The sequence below is a fragment of the Ictalurus furcatus genome, chromosome 1 (assembly GCF_023375685.1).
Source record: "Ictalurus furcatus strain D&B chromosome 1, Billie_1.0, whole genome shotgun sequence".
Classification (NCBI taxonomy): Eukaryota; Metazoa; Chordata; class Actinopteri; order Siluriformes; family Ictaluridae; genus Ictalurus; species Ictalurus furcatus.
Genome location: NC_071255.1, coordinates 12,534,411 through 12,553,439, shown reverse-complemented (window position 1 = coordinate 12,553,439; position 19,029 = coordinate 12,534,411). Strand labels below are relative to the sequence as shown.

General features: G+C 38.5%; 1 protein-coding gene across 5 annotated transcripts; it reads left to right on the top strand.

The window, feature by feature from the left end:
- The first annotated feature begins 313 nt into the window (after positions 1-313).
- Positions 314-18,672, top strand: si:dkeyp-69b9.3 (myocardin). Of its 5 annotated transcripts, none has more exons than XM_053626113.1 (15): positions 314-630; positions 1,204-1,359; positions 4,759-4,815; positions 5,023-5,078; positions 6,787-6,853; positions 7,253-7,378; positions 7,703-7,896; positions 10,507-10,647; positions 10,857-11,161; positions 15,696-15,837; positions 15,917-16,375; positions 16,470-16,565; positions 16,731-16,874; positions 16,955-17,009; positions 17,181-18,672. In XM_053626113.1, the coding sequence occupies exons 2-15, from the start codon at positions 1,305-1,307 to the stop codon at positions 17,603-17,605; spliced, it is 2,322 nt and encodes a 773-aa protein (XP_053482088.1). In that variant the 5' UTR covers positions 314-630; positions 1,204-1,304; the 3' UTR covers positions 17,606-18,672. The 5 variants fall into 5 exon arrangements, with proteins under 5 accessions (XP_053482088.1, XP_053482097.1, XP_053482114.1 ...); XM_053626122.1 differs by having other exon boundaries at positions 5,020-5,078; positions 7,730-7,896; XM_053626139.1 differs by having other exon boundaries at positions 5,020-5,078; positions 15,917-16,342; positions 16,734-16,874.
- The last annotated feature ends 357 nt before the right edge of the window (positions 18,673-19,029 follow it).

Sequence of the window (19,029 nt, the reverse complement as noted above, 5' to 3'; positions counted from 1 at the left end):
TCATGAAGTATGTTGGCAGTCTAGTATACTCTGACATCTTTATTTTACTCAATACCCACAGTTATTGAGCAAATGATTCCAATTCAGCACTTAAGTGTTAATGATGCAAATGTGTTAGTCTGTAGTCTGTAAGGCTATGGAACCTGATCTAACAAGAGTCAGAGAGTGATTGAAGCCGTCAAGCCTCCAAACCTCAGCATCAATCAGTCAGCAAACAAGTTTATGTGTGTGTGCGTGTGTGTGCGTGTGTGTGTGTGTGCCAGTCCTAAGGTTTCTGAGGTGGGGGTTGTGTTGGGTTGGTTGGGGGGGGCAGGGTGCTTGTTTGACAGCCCAACACAGTTGGCACAACCTCATCCAGAGAGAGAGAGAGAGGGTAATGAGAGAGAGAGGGAGCAAGAGGACAGGGTAAGTTCGGAGAGAAGGAAAAGAAGTAGGAACTCTCAACTCCTTGACTCCAGACACTCATCTTTGGAAGATCTTGGAACGAAAAAAGCAAGCCTGGCATGAGAGCTATTACTACTAAATGCATCTGAATTGTTGCCCTCCTTTACCTCCTTGTCCTTTGGTTTCTCTCTCTCTCTCTCTCTCTCTCTGGCACAGGCCAGGCAGGACAGCACACAGGCTTTTTCTGTGAGTATCCCTTTTATTCTCTCTCTCTCTTTTTTATACCTTAGCACAAAAGTGAATCTTGGGTACAGATGTGTTTTATAAGAGTGTGAATATCTAGTCTGACATACTTAAACTTCACAATGAAGACCTTAATGGTATTTTTGGAGTAGGTCTCTTCTGGGTAGTACCTTTTAAAATCAATATTGCACTGAGATATTGGAGAAAGTCGGCATTTGACTGTGGCTTGTAAAAAAAAAAAAGTTAATCACTCTGTCCATTTCTGCATTGCCGGCACTAACTCAGACCTCCATATGAAAAAATTTTACCTCATCTATAAGCTCTGGCTGTTTTATCCACAGCTACTCATTACTGTACTTTAGATGATGGAATCTGTCCTGTTTAATAAAATGACGCTTTTAAAACTGTGTTAATGATGGTGGTTACCACCAGCCTCTCTACAAACCCTATTTTTCTCCTTTTCCCTCTCTTTCTTACTCTTTCAATAGTACTTAAGTATTATGTGATTGAGTATTAATATGTTGAGGTGTTAAGTCACTTTAATGTAACCTTTCTCTCTTCCTCATGCTCTTGCAGGGGTGGAAAAAAACATCTGTGTCCATCCCTTATACCTGCTGTACAGGAGGAAACCCCACAGGACCTCCATATTTTACATCTTCTGCCTTCAACTGACAATCATGACCTTGCTGGCCTCTGAGAGGTCGCTGCTCATCCGGAGCAAATTCCGCTCAGGTAAGGCCAGAGTTCATATGAATCTTGAGCATGTAAGAGCATAGCTACCATATGTGAGAGTGCACATGGGTGGAGGGTTGTGGTCGGAAAGTGTTGGATGGTGATCGGTGGTAATGAGATTATGATGGTAGGCTGGTAATGAGGACACCTCACTTTTTATTTGGTTTTATCTGGGTTAAAGAAAGAAAGAGCTAGTAGAAGTGAGTGTAGTTTTGGTTAAGGTCTGGTTGATGAGTCGAGAAGTTCTTAATGGATGTAGTGATGATGAGAACCTATAAAACAATTCACAACAGAGTAAGTTTCTATTGGAATTCAAATGTTTAAAAATGGTCATTGATTAGAAAAAGGAAACTGTGGATTCGGATTCTCTCCATGATGTTGCATTGGCTTAGTAATTATGAACCTATTTATGCCTAATTGTGTATTTGAGCCACTGAAAAGATTCAAATGCATCACTGATTAGAAACCTCAGCAAAAGTTTTCTAATCAGCTGAGCTTTTAAACTCAAAAAATGTTGAATGAGAAATAAGTATACGCAAAAATCGTCCGAAAAACATTTCTTTGGACAGGAGTTCTATCAATATTTGGAACTGATGATTTTATTCAGTTTGTAGTTTGTCATAATTTTATTTTAAAAAAATCATAATAAACACTAGACATAGAGCACTGTTATTATAAATAAAGGCTTATTTTACAAAGACCATTTATTTACAAAGGTAATTTATTTATTTATTAGGTAATCCTATTCAAAATCTACAAATCAGTATGATTAGCCTTTTTTCCTTTGTAGTCTATGATACTGCTAGTCCTGGACTGGAAGTAACATAGCACTTCACAGTCATCTTTTTAGATAAATAATAATAATAATAATAATAATAATAATAATAACAATAATATTATATGTTGAGTTCAGTAAGGTGTTCAGTATTGTGGTTTATATGCACTTGTTTGAGATATTAAGATGGGCAGAATGCTTCAGTTTGATTCACAAAGGTATTTTGTTGAGAGCCCAATGAGAAGTGTCGGTGTTTCCTCATTAAAATACATATAGACAGAGGAAAGACCATGTGCCTGTCTATTCTGTGCTTGGAACTCTTTAAAAAAAAAACCCCAGTGCCTTCTGACACACTGCATCCATGTGGCCCCCTGACTGAAGCACTCTGGCTTTTAAACGCTGCCCTTCACATGTTTGGTCAAACCAGATGATTATGCACAAAGTGAGTTGGCCTTGGATGAGAGAGGATGAAGGCATCATGATTGTTGAATTTTGTTATTGTGAAAGAGAGATGGGAAGATTAAGTATTTTGGTGTGTTAATAAATTCAGTAGCTCTAAAATAGTGAATCAGCAGTTTTGCTGTGCGCAAAAAGGATACATTTTCATTCCATTAAAAAAACACATCTGGTAAACACAGTGGTTTTCTAGTTTTCTTGTTTGTCTTGTATGGAAGAAAACCATAGTTATAGGATAAAGGCCAAAAGGCTTATATCTTAAATGCAACATGCACTTCTAACCAAATTATTATGACCAAGTGCAATTTTTTGCATCAGATTCACACAATTGTGTAATCAGTGTTTGGCTTCACCAGTGTCAGAAAGAAATTTTGCCAAATCCAGACATTGCTCCAGGGCTCATGGCAGCTTGTCAAGTATTTATTTATTTATTTATTTTTTAAAGAAGTGGAATGGCTCTGAACGGCAACTCCAGAAACTTCAGACTGCATCAGAATTGTTTTATATTACATCATTCCTATGCATATAATAAATACGCAACTACTGCAGTTTTAAGAAGCTGTAATGAAATCACCAAATCTATATTTATACATGTAGGGAGCTTTTTATTTAACACATCTGGTCATAGCCATGTCTACAGCTGAAATAATTTACCACTTATTATGCTTGAGTAGCACTGACATTACTCTGATGGATTTGTTCACACATGTCATTGAGAAGGAAGCAGGAAATATGACGTACTCCCATTTTTCTTTTGACATTGTTCTTCGATCCTGTATTGTTTACTGCTCTGCACTGTCATTGACCTTTGATGAGCCTCTTGCTTCTGATTACTTATACTTCAATATTAAACATCAGTACTATCCTTCTTCTATCCAGGACTCTGTCCTGACCTTCAGTCTGATGAATCAGGACTACAGAGAATAATATTGACACTGGAAGGGTCCTGTTTCTATGCAGTACATTAAATTAAATGAAAAAAAAAATTGCAAACCAGTGTAACATTCCTTTCACTTGAATTGATTAATTGCTTACGAGAAACTTTTGTCAGTGTAGAACATAAAAGTTGCACAGAAAAGACAGAAACTGACTTGACACCAAATGTAAGACAAATCCCATTTATGCAAGTGTGAAAGGTGTTATAGAACACATTTTGTGAGACTCTGTAATGCTGCGCTCAAGGCAGATGTATAAACATGAGGTTTTCCCCTCACAACAAGGGTTCTGACAGTTAGTGACACTAAACCATAAACTGTTGTTTTAATACACCTGACCTTAAAAATGGCTTTTCTTTCCCTGTTTTTTTTTTCTTCTTCTAATGGACCCAAATTCTTTAAAGCTGTCAGTGGAGCTGTACACAAACAGGAGCAGAAGCACCAGCACATGCAGAGCTGTTCCACATTTTCTCTTGTAGTAAATGTTCTTGGTACTGTTTATCAAAGTAACCGCTGTGAATTTTATTCAATTAATCATCTTCAGTTTATTCGACAAGACACTGATATAAAAAAAGTCTACAGATTTTCTAGAAAAGTGAAAAGAGGAAGAAATTACTTAGCAGAAACGTCAGTGAGAAACAGAGAGAGGGGGAAAGAGGGACAGCTGAAAGGGGGATGGGAATGACAGAAATAGAAGTACTGAGGGATAAATAGTTACCTCCTCCCCTCTTTTCCTCTCTCTCTCTCTCTCTCTCTCTCCCCCTTCACCTGCTGATCCAAGTAACTGTATGCGTGTGTGTGTGTGCGTGCGTATGCATGCATGTGCGTGCATGTGTGTGTGTGTGTGTGTGTGTATGGAAGTACTATGGGAGGGTGGGACATCCACAATATTCACAGGGTGTACTTTTTGGTTTATTGGCACTAAATGACAAAAAGCGTGTGTGCACGTGTGCTCCTTAGAACTGAGTGTATGAGCAATATGTACTGTATATGTGCCTGATAACAAACTTAGTTTTGATCATGTAAAGAAATGATTGGTGCGATGCACTTCTAAGTGTAATATACTCTACTGTGCTTATGGCGCAGTGTCTCACCACACTGCTGTGCCCTGAGGATGAGCTTTACACATGACAGTCTCTTAAAAATGATAACAATTTTATAAACCACACTGGTGCATGCATCAGTGTTCTTAAGTGCTTCCTGATTTATTGTAATCATTCTCTTCTTTTTCAGTTCTGCAGTTGCGAATACAGAATCGCAGACAACAGAAAGAGCTAAATGCTGACTCTGGTGCGTGTGCTCATTCATTTGTGCTGTGCTCCTTACCTTACCAAAATATCACAATTACAGAGTGGAAAAAATAGGCTAATTTATATAATCTCAGTCAGCATTTTATTCCCTATATACAGTTACAATAAGACTCATGACTACTAGAAGAAAGTATATCATTCTCTAATTCATTACTCTTTTTTTTTTGTTTTTTTTTTTGGCCAGAAGGTGTGAAGGCCTCCTGCTCTGACAAAGTAGGGGAGAAAGAGGCCAATAGCACTGGGGTGAGTGATGTGTCAGGACATAATAAACAAGCAGCACAATGACACTCATAATCCAATAACAATGGTAACAGAGAAAATGCATAGTAAACGTTTTGTTACTTTAGCACAAGTGTAAATGTTCTGAACTACTGGAGTGAGCAAATGTATTTGTACTAAATGCTAAGGTTTTTGCTAATCAGTCATGATGCATGTAGGATGTTTTCTAGTATTAGGTTAGTACATAACATAAATACCAATTAGCTAGTTCAAAGCTAGTTCTAGACTATGTATGGACAGGGGAATGACTAGTAAGAAATGGTCAATTTAAGAACACTTTTCAAATGTAGTAAAATTAGCTAGGACCTGTTAACAGAGCAGAAAGGTATTTGACAATTTTCTAGTTTTGCTCACTACTTAAAGCTGCAGTACTGAACTTTTGCCTCTCTATCGACATCTCTGTTTGAAACATAAAACTGCAAGTTACTAGCAGAGCTATTTTTTTTAAGTGGGTTGTGCTTTGGCACTGTTCCTCTGCATGGATAAACTTGATGCTTTGAGGTATACATATGGGTTGTATATTAGCTCCAATTCTTGACAACGGAAGTGGCGGTGGATACGGTTTTCTTGGAGTAGAGATGAGTTGCTGTCTCTCATAGCTAGCAGAAAATAAGTGCAATTTACCATACTGACCATAGCAAAACAAAAAAAACAACAACATAGGAAACTTGATACCTAGTTGAATCAAGTAAACAGGTGCGCAAATGTTAGCTAGCTACCTATTGCGCCACTGAAATATCTTAACTGTTCAGTTGGAAAAAAGGAATCTCTGCATCAGTCTTCAATCACTACAGATCTCTGAGTTTTCACCACCTCTCAAAAGCCATGGTGATATTTATTCGTAGTTTAGCAGGGGCTCTGTCGCTTTCCCTTTTTGACTGCAGACTCGCTTCAGTTCGAGGCTGCTTGGTTTTGACAACAGCTGATCCCCCAGATGTCAATGATGATTGCGTTTAGAACTAACCAGATTAAAAGTAGCGATCTAGATGACTACTTTTGTCACAACTGTTGACAATTGTTGTAAGAACAAGCTACCACCATCCTCAGCCACCACACATGCAGTATAGAAGCCAGCTCTTCTTCTTTCTGTTTACGGACGTGACATACTGTAACCATGCAAAGACGAATGACATCAAACTGACATTTCCTGCGAAATCCGATCCGACCATTATAAGCTTACCATTGCGAATCCGGGTAAGGTAAAGAGACAGTTTTGAAAAGTGACTGTTTTATGGACTTGCTCAATAATTGATTATTGTTCATTTTTTTAACCAAAAAAAGGTCCACACTGCAGCTTTAACTACATGACCTAGTATTTCCCATCACTGACCTCCTTTAGGATATTGACAATGTGTTTTATACAAATAAGACTCAAATTGCTGGAAGGATGTACATTTATACCAGAATGAGCGAATGTGAAAATGCTAGCAAGCATTAGGAAGTGAAGGGAAATCCTATGAAATGGAAGACTGTATAAAAATGAAGTGTATGGTTTTTTGAATTCCACTATTTGAAGTGTACAAGTAGCTATTTGTTTGAAAATCATGATTACGAGCTGTGTATTCCCAGTGATTGCATGGGTAAGTGAATGTGTACTTGGCTATGTGAGTGTGTGTTATCCAGAGTGGTCTGGTGTTAATGGTTGGTGTCACTGGGCTGTTTCCCAACACAGCGTCAGACAGTGGATGGCACCACTCTGAAGTCGCCCCCTAGTGCTCTGACTGCTGAAACTGCACAAGGTGATTCATGATACAAGAGGGAATTGCTTTTCTAAATATCAATCATTAGTACCACTTTCCCACACTTTTTTTATTGTCAAACTGATTTTCTCCTAAAGTAATTTCATTTTACTTTAATCAGCTTACTGTCTACTTCTGGTTGGGTGTAATCCCAAAAGCAAAAATAAAAAAAGGTTCATGTGTTGTGCCTTTTTTTTTTGCTCTTGGGATTACACCCAACCAGAAGTAGACAGTAAGCTGATTAAAGTAACATGAAATTACTTTAGGAGAAAATTGCTAATGGTAGCGTTCATATAACCAATTCATTAGACCCCTTCAAACCCCTTTGAGGTTTTCCTTTAAATAACAAGGCTAACTGATTAAACCTTGTGCACCTTTCCTCTCCCTTTTTTTTCATAGACAAGGCTAGTGGTGGTGCTCAGAGACAGAAGAAGGCTCGTCTGGTTGAGAATGTCAGTGAGAAGATCCAGAGGCGATCTGGGTCCACTGAGCTACTTCAGAAACACACTGCACCATTAGAAAACAGTGAGTAAAGTAATAATCCACACACACACACACACACACACACACACACACACACACACACACACACACACACACACACTCACTCACTCCTGTGGGAGATTTCAAGGATGATTTCACTCAATATGGTGATAAAACACTTTACAAAGCTTATAAAGTTCTATTAGTGTGTCTAATTGTATTAACAACACTGTCTTTAATAGTTTTTGGACATTATTACAGTATATTAAGCTGCAATTAAAACATCAGTTAACATCCCCTCAACTCCAAACATAACACTGATGGACCTCTCCCTCTCTTGACTCTCTGTATCATTTTGTTTTTCAGCTTCTGTTTCCTTTTCCTTACCCTCAGATGTCTTCGAAGATGACATCTCATCATGTTCCTCTGCGTCTCCCGAGCAACTCGGGACACACCAATCCCCCAGCTTCTCCTCATCACCTGGGCTGAGCAATGACCAGTCACTGAGTGATGTGTCACCTGTTGCCATGCCCATCAACCACAGCCCAAAAAATGTTCAGGTATTTAGAGTTAAAGACAGATAATGGTATATGTATTTGCAAAGATTTCTATGTAACCCCATCATAAAGAGGTGTAAGGTCTTGTTTATCAAAAAAAAGTGTTTTATTTTATTTATTTATTTATTTATTTATTTATTTATTTATTTGGGATAAACAAGACCTTACACCTCTGAATGATGGTGAAAAAGGTTTTTTTTTTTTTTTTTTTTTGCATTTTACTCATATGCTCATTATTTTAATATACTTTACTTGAAACTGACAGATTTTTAGAAAAATCCTTTAATGATATTGAAATATGAATTCACATATGATTTCTTATTTTTTAAAATCTTGTGATACCAAATATTTAATCCAAATGTAAACATGTGCATTTCTAACACAATGTTAACACGGAATCTTTGCATCTTAACGATCTAAACACCTCATATTCACTCAATTAATATATGCATTGTCTTACTGTTATATAAGGATTAAAACGCGATAAGACATGCTGTTATAGGAAAATAATTAACAATGGGGTTGTGTGATGCAGCCAGATATGAAGCAGAGTTACTGTTATTAGACCAAAGTTGATTATCTTCCAATAAAAGTGTTTTATCTACAGTGGGGGAAATATGTATTGAACATGTTAATTTTTTGTTTTAGTAAATATATTTCCAGTGAGGTTATTTACATGAAATTTTCACCAGACATCAGTATTAACTCAAGAAATCCGGAAGTATAAAAAATTCACAACATTAAAGTCCATAAATAAAGTTGTGTAATAAAGTGAAATGACACAGGAAAAAAGTGATGAAGACGCTAAGAAAAAGCAGGTCTCCAATGCAAGCTAAGGCAAGGTTAGTAAATTGATGGTCTATAAAAAGGCTTTTCTTGTGTAAACATCTCATGATGGGTAAAACCAAGGAGCTCTCGTAAGACCTTTGCAACCTTATTGTTGCAAAACATATTGATGGAATCGAAAACAGATGTATTTCAAAACTTCAGAAATCTCCAGTAAGCACCAGTGGGGCCATTATCCACAAGTGGAAGCAACATCACTCCGTCATCAACCGGCCACGCACAGGAGCTCCTTGCAAGATTTCTGACCAGGGAGTCAGAAGAAGAGTCAGGAGAGGAGCCCAAGAGCCAAGGACCACTCAGAAAGAGCTCCAGAAACACTTGGCGGCAGCAGGTGCCATCGTCACAGAGAAAACAATAGGCAATGCACTCCACTCCTCACGCTCACCCCACAAGACTCCATTACTAAATAAAAGGCATGTCGAAGCTCGTTTAAAGTTTACTACAACTCATTTGGACAAGGCTATGAAATACTGGGAGAGTGTAGTCTGGTCAGATGAGAGAAAAATTGAACTTTCTGTCTGTCATACTACACACCATGTTTGGAGAAGAAATGCCACTGCACATCACCCTAAAAACACAATACCAACAGTGAAGTTTGGAGGTGGAAGCATCATGGTGTGGAGCTGTTTTTCAGCTTTCAGACTTCATATAATTGAAGGAACGACGAATGGAGCCCTTTACCGGGAGATTCTTTAGAAGAATCTGCTGTCATCCACCAGGATGATGAAGATGAGACGTGGGTGGACCTTCCAGCAGGACAACGATCGAAAGCACATAGCAAAGAAAACTCTCAATTAGTTGCAGAGAAACAAAATCAAGGTGTTAGAATGGCCCAGTCAATCACCTGACTTCAATCCAATTGAACATGATTTAAAGACGATGTGTTTAGAAGAATGGGCCAAAATCACACCTGAATACTGTGGCTAATTAATTTCTTCATACAGGACGTGTCTTGAAGCTGTCATTACAAACAAAGGCTTCTCCACTAAGTATTAAATAAATTTCAGTTAGCGTGTTAAATACTTTTTTCCTGTCATTCCACTTTATTACACATAACTTTATTTATGGACTTTAATGTTTGGATTTCTTTATATATGTGTATTTCTTGAGTTAATACCATTACTTATTTCCCACACTGTATTTTATACCACAGCAATTTGCAAATGCTAACAATTGTTTTTACTTATAGTTGTGTTTAACGTTATGAATCTTCCAAAAAAAAAAAAAAAAAACATTAGTTCCTTATAAGTAGCAACTCCTATAAACAGTCCTCTGTGTCCTGTAAACTTTAACCTTGTAGAAAAACGTAAAGTTACAACTTTACAGTACCATTTTTTAATTTCGATTTATGGGGTGTTTCTGCCATACAAGTCCCCATGTCAGTAATTACTATAAAAAAGATAATGTATTAGAATTAGTGTATTAATATAGAATTGTTCTATTATAGAATACTTTATAGAATACTTTCTGATGAAGTATAATTGAGAATTCAGCAGTTCTGCAGCATAATTGTCCGCTATTCATTGTCTGAATAAGATTTTTTTATTATTATTATTAAAACAATGATGCACAGTACACATGTTTGAGAATTATAATTTTACAAAATGGTTTTAGATTTTTAAAAAATCTATTTATACCTAATAATAAAAGAAAATTCTTAGTACAAGATCTCAAGGGGGACTCTCAACTACTTTGTTGTAGTAGAGGAAAAATGGAAACAAGTGAAACTCAATTATAGTTTAAAAACTAATTTTGTTCATCTTGCAGCAGTGCGGTTCAGCTTTGCTCCCAGGAACTGAGGGCATCACGGATTCAGTGACCATGACGTTGGCAGGGTCAAACTCCATGGCGATGACTGGGAGACCCAAAGGAGTGTATGTGCCCTCTCAGATGTCACTGCTGCCAAAGGTACACACTCATATCATGATTGGGGCCAGGACAGGAAATACTTGAAATATACTGGAAGTGTGTGCTGGGGAAATAATGTGCTAAGCACTTGAATATATGTAATTTTGTAATGCTAAATGACACTATAGCAATATAATATGGCAATATCCTGTCATCTTTTTCTTCCTTCCTGCTTTCTTTCCCTTGCTTTGGTTCTGTTGCTCTCTTAGACAGCTCAATGCCTAACCCCGCCTACTCATTCCATTCTTGGAGGGTCTTTATCCTCGCCACGCCCTCCACGGCCACGGAAACCTCGTGACTGTAAGCCCAAAATGAGGAAGCTGAAGTACCACCAATACATACCCCCAGACCAAAGGGGCAACACTGGAGGCACTTCTGGGAACAATTCCCAAAAGAACAGCAACAATCAAGTTCAGCCAATCGATCCTGCATACTCTCGCCTCCTACACCAGCAGCAGGTTTTCCTGCAACTGCAAATTCTAAACCAGCAACAACAGCTCACTGTAGCAACGAGGTAAATTAAACAGCACACAATATGTCTCTGATAACCTGTAAGACCCCTTATTATTAGATCCTGAGATCTATTGGGAATGTCTAATTCAAGGTTTCTCTAGCTTTTTTGGCGAGTGACTCAATTTTAGGGCCACAAATTATTATTATATTCTAGTAGACCTGCTACTTTATAGTGCCTTACTATGAAGGACAATTCAAACTACAGACTATAAGTTAACTTACTTGTTTAAAGTATCAAATAGATCTTAACACATATATTTTGTTGCTATCATTGCTATACATCACATTTGTCATACATCAAAGAGGGAAAGATCACATATGGGAACTTTCATACGTGTTTCATCTCGGCTGTTACACCCAACCCAGACTGCTACTTTCATTTAGTTCACACAGGGCACTAAACACTGTTTCAGACAAAATTGCTAGCAAATTGTACCAACAGTGGGGTTTGTCAATTTTGCTCACATGGTGCATTAAACTTAATATTTAACTGATGCCAGAGTGTCCATTGCCACAGTAAGATATAGCCTGATATATAGCCCATGTGCAGTGAATATTATATTCATGAACATGAATATTGTATTTTGTCTCCAGTTAGAAACCATGAAATAGAAACCATTTGAGACCATTGTGGCTTGCGGCATTAAATAGAAAATATACTTTGTATGTGCATCAACTGTGCCACACACAGCCAGTGTAAATGGCCACTTGATTAGCATGGGAGTGAGTTGGACACGGCACCACTATGGTCTGTTACAGTTACATTTATATAGCACCTTTCTAGACACTCAAAGTGCTTTACATAGTATATGGGGGAAATCTCCTCAACCACCACTAGTGTGTAGCATCCACCTGGATGGCAGCCATAGTGCGCCAGAATGCCCACCATACACCAGCTATTTATGGAGAGGAGAGAGTGATGTAGCCAATTCAGAGATGGGGATTATTAGTGGGCCATGATAGAGAAGGGGCAATGGGGGAATTTTGCCAAGACAATGTGGTATACCACTACTCTTTTACAAGAAGTGAAAGTGAAGTGTAAAATTGGCTTAAAAAGAGAACCAAATTGAATAAAAACCCTCAGCTAATGAAATTTCAATATGAAAAATATAACATTTCTTTTACATGTATACAGTCATGTGAAACAATAAGTACACCCCATGGAAATTGTTGGCTTTTTTTTTTTTTTTTAAACATATTTGGACAAGCAAACAATTGATCCTCTTTGAAACAGTGCCTATTAATAAAGTTGATATACTATCAAATAACATAAAATTGACATTTTGTAGTAATTTTCACATAGTCCTTTCACATCGAAAAAGTAAGTACACACCTTCAAATCCATAAAATTAGAATCAGGTGTTCAAGATTGGGTGCCAGTGATTAGAACCTGCTTAGAGAGTGCAGGTGGTCTTATTTACACCCCTCTCATATCTAGTGTCTGGTGTTCCCTTTGCTATTGAGGTGTGTGGTGTCATCATGCCAAGATCTAAAGAGTTCTGTAAGGCCTTCAGAAAAAAGGTTGTGGATGCCTATGAGTCTGGCAAGGGATTTAAAAAGATCTCCACATTATTTGAAATACATCATTCCACCGTAAAGAAAATAATCTACAAATGGCACAGATTTCAAACGACTGCCAATTTGTCCAGGACTGGCTATCCCAGCAAATTCAATCCAAGAGTAGACCGTCTGATGCAAAAAAGAAGTTTCCAAGAACCCAAAATTTCATCACAGGAAATTGCTGTGTAAGTCTTGCAACTGTTGGTGTTAAAGTGCATGCTTCTGCAATCAGAAAGAGATTGCAGAAATTTGCAAATTTTTGCAAGACTACAGTTTGCCAAAGAACTGGTAATGACCAGGCCTTTTGGAATAATGTGCTCTGGACAGACAAATCAAATATAGAGTTGTTGTCACAGTAACAACAGACATGTTTGCCGTAGACCAAAGACAGCTTTCAAGAGAAGCACCTCAAACCATCTTTGAAGCACGGTGGTGGAAATGTTATGGTTTGGGGTTGCTTCACTTCCTCAGGGACTGGACAGCTTACATTCATTGATTCAACTATGCATTCTGCGTCAGATCAAAGAGTGCCTGAAGATAATGTGAGGCCATATATCCAAAAGTTGAAGTTGGACCAAAAGTAGACCATTCAACAGGATAATGATCCTAAGCACACTAGCAAATACACCAAGAAATGGCTCAAAAAGAAGAAAGGGAGGGTTATGGAATGGCCTAGTCAGAGCTCAGATTTGAATCCCATTGAAATGTTGTAGTGGGATTTGAAATGGGCAGTACATGCAAGAAAACCCTCAAACATCTTGCAACCGAAAGAATATTGAGTGGAAGAGTGGTTAAAAATTCCAGCAAACCTGGAGGACTATTATACAAAACGCATACAAGAAGTTATTTCTGTTAAAGGGGGTAATACTAGTTTCTGAGGCCAAGGGTATACTTACTTTTTCCACAGAAGAATATCAGATCTATCGATATTTCTGTTGAATAAATGATTGACGCTGATTTTCCTTGTGGGTTTGATCAAGTATATCAACTTCATTAACAGGCACTGTTTCAAAGATGATCAAATGTTTACTTGTCCAAATATGTCAAAAAAGCCAACAATTTCCATGGGGTTTACTTATTTTTTCACGACTGTATATTGTGTATTATAAAACAGTTTTAATGATTCTTTTAAAGAAAAGTCAGTTTTGGTAAAAATCTCTTGTGACCCCATGGTGAGGAACCTATGGTCTAATGGTAAGAGATAAGAAGTTAGAAACTGAGAACTTTGGACTGGCTCGCTGGTCCTGGTCAGTGGTTGCTAGTAACCAGACTGTGATACATCAACCTACAATAATTGTTTGGTTTTTTATATGGAAACATTAACACCAACACATACAACCCCTGGCAAAAATATGGAATCACCACACTTAGAGGATGTTCACCCAACCTTTTTTACTTCATAGCAAATAAATAAATCACAGATATGACACAAAACAATTTTTGTTTAATACCTGAACTGCAATTTGGTTGAATGGCATATAATATATTATTTTAATGAATGGCATAGTTTTTTCCAAATCAAGAGGGGAAAAAATGGAATCACTCAATGTTGAGGAAAAAAATATGGAATCACCTTGTAATTTGCATTTCTAAAACAAATACCAGCTCAAGTCTAAAAATGCAAATTAGTCTGCAGTTAAAAGAGAGTGCTTACAGACCTTAAAAGAGTGCTTACAGACCTTAACCTTGGACCTTTTGAAAAGAAACATGGCCCCAACAAGACAGTTGTCAGTTGAAACAATGGAAAGGATTATAAAACTCCTTAAAGAAGAAAATCCAACACGGAGTGTGGCAAAATGTTGGTTGTTCCTAGTCAGCTGTGTCTATAATTTACTGTAACTATAAACAAAAATATGGCAAAGCACCAGGATAAAAAAAAAGCAATATGCCTTGAAAATAGAACATGCATAACAGAACAAATGAAAAACAAATGGGCAGAAGCAGGAGTCAATGTTTGTGACAGAACTGTAAGATATCGGCTGAATGAAATGGGATTTACATATAGAAAAGCCAAATGTAAACCAGCACTAACACCTAAACAGAAGAAAACAAGGTTACAGTGGGCCAAAGAGAAGCAATCATGGAGTGTGGATGATTGGATGAAAGTGATCTTCAGTGATGAATCATGAATCTGCATTGGCCAAGGAGATGATGCTGGAACTTTTGCCTGGTGCTGTTCTAATGAAACATATAAAGATGACTCCCTGAAGAAAATTTCCTCATTCCTCATGCTCCACCCATTTATGATATGGGATTGCATGTCAGGTAAAGGACCCGGGGAGACTTCAACAGTTTTGCACGGATGTATGTTGAAATTTTGGACACTTTTCTCATTCCATTGGTAGAAAATAGGTTTGGTGATGATAAAGTCATTTTTAAGGATGATAATGCATCTTGCCACAGAGCAAAGAGTATTAAAGGTTTTCTTCAGGAAAGGCATAACAACTCTATGACATGGACATCTCTTTTGGATCTCAATCCGAAATTTATGGTGAAAATTAAAAAAAAAATTGTCCATGACAAGGCTTCAATCTGCAAAGCTGATCTGTCAATCACTATTCAAGAAAGTTGGAGCCAGCTTGATAGAGAATATTGGTTTTCCATTAGTGAAGTCCCTGCCTCAAACAATTCAGGCCATCATAAAAGCCAGAGGAGCAGCAACAAATTACTAATTGTGATTTTTTTTTTTGTTCATGATTCTATAATTTCTTCCTCTACATGATTTGGAAAAAAAAAAAATGCCATTAATTAAAATACTTTAATTGAATTTGTTTGAGGTATGTTTTACAAAGACAGAATGTTTCACTATAAAACAAAAATAGTTTTGTGTCATATCTATCATTTTGTTTATTTGCTACAAAGTCAAAAAGCCAGTTGAACATTCTCCAAGTGTGGCAATTCCATAATTTTTTGCCAATAGTAGTACATGATCATCAAGAAATTACTGACATACACATCATTTCTGTAATTAACAGTGAAAATCAGGTAGTGACGCTTTCTGGAGCTGGACCACAAAGTTGCCTTCAGCCTGCTCCCGCGCAAACAAACGCCACCCTCCTGCAAACAAGCTCCACCCACAAGCTAGAATTACTTCCCCCAAACCTTGATGACCTTACGGTAAGAATCTTACACTGCTCTAGTTAAATGAATAATAGATTATTTCTAAGTTATTGAGTGTTTTGGCTGTTTGTCACAGGTGTCAGAACTCCGACAGCAGTTACGCAAACGCGGACTCCCGGTCTCTGGCACCAAACCTGCTCTGTTAGAGAGGCTCCGCCCCTTCCAGATGCCCCATCCACAGTTAACACCTGCCCCACTTTGCCGGTTGGAAGGGACCCTAGAACCTTCCCAACCCCCTAATCTAAGCCCGTCTCGTAGCCCTTCACAGATTTACATCCAGCCATCAGCAGTGGTGGAGGAAGGCTTGGCTGGTGCCACCTACTTGACATCCCCCTCTTCTTCTGCGGGTTCAAGTCCAAACCTGCAGGCCCCCTCACCTCCAGTGCCCTCCAGTGCTCTCTGGAGGTCAGAGCAGGCAGCAGAGGAGCTTACTGTGGAGCTGGAGATGAGGGAGAGGATTCGGAGCAGACCCAGAGGAAAAGCTCTTGGTGCAGTCACACAGGCAAGGACAAACACAACTTTACCTTCTTCAAAGGTATATATATATATATACATATATATATATATATATATATATATATAACATAGTAACTGCTCCTCAGTGCCTTTGTATCTTATATCAATTGCAGTCAAGTGGATGTTCCCTGCATCCATTCCTGCAACAGGATCCAGGATGTGCCAGAGGGAAACCAGACACAGAAGGACAGGAAGTGCTGTTTACACAGGTGAGAACAGATTAGCAATCAAATAGCTATATGTTGAAAGTGTATTCTTTGCTCAATATTAATAAAACACATCTTAGAGCTAAGTAGAACAGAACTGTTTATTAGCTTTGGAGATATTCCAGGTATAATTTAAACTGAAATCTCTTGCTCCACATGGTGTATCAGCAGGTGTTTTCCTGTCAGCCGTGTGATACTATCTCCCAGGATTTTGAGCTACCGATGCAAATCACAGCCAGCCCAGAGCAAGCTCTACCCCACACTGAACGCAGTCTGGAGGAACTACTGCAGGAGGCTATTCAGAGAGTACAGGTGTGTGTGAGTGAGAGAGAGAATGAGTAATGTGTGAGACAGTCTTTTAGTAAAAGCCTATTATCATCCTTCCATTTCAGATGGACCCAAGGGAGTCCATAGATGACATTTTGGAGGATCCTGTTAGCTGTTCTGGTTAGTAGGCAGCATCTTCTTGGTTTTTAAACGTGACATATTTAAACACCATGCAGTACTTCTGAATATTATGGAACTGTTATTTCCATTAATAAAAATGTAAAGGAAATGTTATTTCCATTACATTCCAGGTATCTTGGAGTTATTTCCTGTAATGCTTGTTTTTTTCAGGTAACACCATCACAGAACTCCAGTCATCCATTGCCACCCTCTCAGGCTCCTCCCCTGCTTCACCACCTGACCAACTGCAACCTACCCAGCCCAACTTGAAAGACGAAATTGGCCGCTCATCTCCACTTTGCTCTTCACTTCTATTGGAGCTTCCACCCTCTCCTGACCATGCCCTACCCCTTGCATCTAACCCTGCTCCCTCCCCTCCTCCTCCTCCCCTCTGCACAACTCCTCCTCTAAGTACTCCCTCCAGAAAGAGGAGGTCCGATGTGCCTGCATTTGATGCTGCTGATTGGCTGGAATCCCTGACCTCTGGCCTGCACCCTCTCACGCCTCCCGTGGCACCTTTCGTGGAAAGCGACTTTGCCCTCGATTCAGACCTGAACATAAGTAGGGTCCTTGACCTGATGGTGGAACAGTGGTGAGGGACGTGAAGGTGTGCATGTGGTGTGTGTGTATGTGTGTGTGTGTATATGTGTGTATGTGTGAAGGCGTGCGTGCTTGTGTGTGTAATTGGATGCTTGACGGGTAATTATCCACTGTTCAAATCTTGTCTCCCTGGAGAGGTGACCCCATCTCCATCCTTTCCTTTAATATCCATCCATCTCTGTCCAGTGATGTGACCAAACAGATTCTGCCTGGTGTTGACTGCAACTCTCTACTCCACGCAACGTCGGGAGAGAGAGAGAGAGAGAGAGAGAGAGAGAGAGAGAGAGAGAGATCAAGTGAGAAAGAATGCAATGAAGACATTACACACATGTGCATGTGCACACATACACCATACACTTGTATATATCAAACAAAATAATTCCTGTAGGCATACATACTCCCTCAGCGCCAGACAAAGTGTCGGCATGGAGAGGGTCAGTGTCTGCAGGCTCTTTAAACATGTGTCTTCACAGGGAAGGGTATGCACTCCCTGTGTGTATGCTTTTCTTTGCTGCTTTCTAGTGTGTGTATGGGTTCATACATACACGTACATGCTCTTTATCTTCACTATCTGCACACTGTAAGGTGCCTAAAGCACCCGAATGCACTCGTTTCTATTAGTGTCTGCTGTTGTACAGTTATTTCCCTGATTGAACAAAAGATCTTTCCATGTTTCTTAATGTATGCTTCCAAATAGCTGCAATCATTTTAAGCACTCGCAAGAAGTCAAGAAGCGCAGTGCAACAATAGGTCCCCTAGAGACACTTGGTTAGAATGGAAATGTCTTTATATATCTCGTTGTTCATTACACCAGGATGTAAAAACACCTGTCGTGGCTTGGAACTTGAATCTCTCTCCCTTTTTTCAAAATCTATTATAAATAGGGTCGTGAGCTATGACCTCCAAGCAGTGTTCAGCGGATAACACTAATTTCTATTTAGTGAACATCTCAAAGCTTTTGGTTTCCAGCTCTACCAAGCAATACAATTTACTTAAGGGGAAGATCTTCAACTGTTATATCATCCACAAGTTGATCTTTCAGCGGCCTTTTGCTTAATGTAGTGTGACCATTCACATTATTACACTCCATAGCGAAGGTTCAGTATTTCTCCTGAAATCCATATTTGACCTGGGTGTTTCTATTCCTTTGCTCCTGTTGTTGCTTTAAACAGTAACGAGCATTAACCAACCAAATAAAAAATATATACCATTTTCAATTTTAATTTAACAGTATATTTATTGAGTAAATTATTCAGTGTATCACCTTTTCATGTTCAAATATTCAGCTGTGTTGTATTGTTAAGGTAAAAAATTAAAGTCTTAATTGATTTTCCCACCTGGTCTTTGTCTTTTGGATTTTGTTGTTAACAATAAACAGAGCCATGGGTAAGAATATGAGAAATATGCCTTGAATAGATTA

Excerpts from the sequence above, each read along its gene's own strand:
- si:dkeyp-69b9.3 (XM_053626103.1), top strand. The coding sequence starts at position 1,305 with ATGACCTTGCTGGCCTCTGAGAGGTCGCTGCTCATCCGGAGCAAATTC. Across the intron at positions 16,875-16,954 it reads AGGCTATTCAGAGAGTACAG|ATGGACCCAAGGGAGTCCAT; the intron begins GTGTGTGTGAGT and ends CTTCCATTTCAG. Across the intron at positions 17,010-17,180 it reads GGATCCTGTTAGCTGTTCTG|GTAACACCATCACAGAACTC; the intron begins GTTAGTAGGCAG and ends TGTTTTTTTCAG.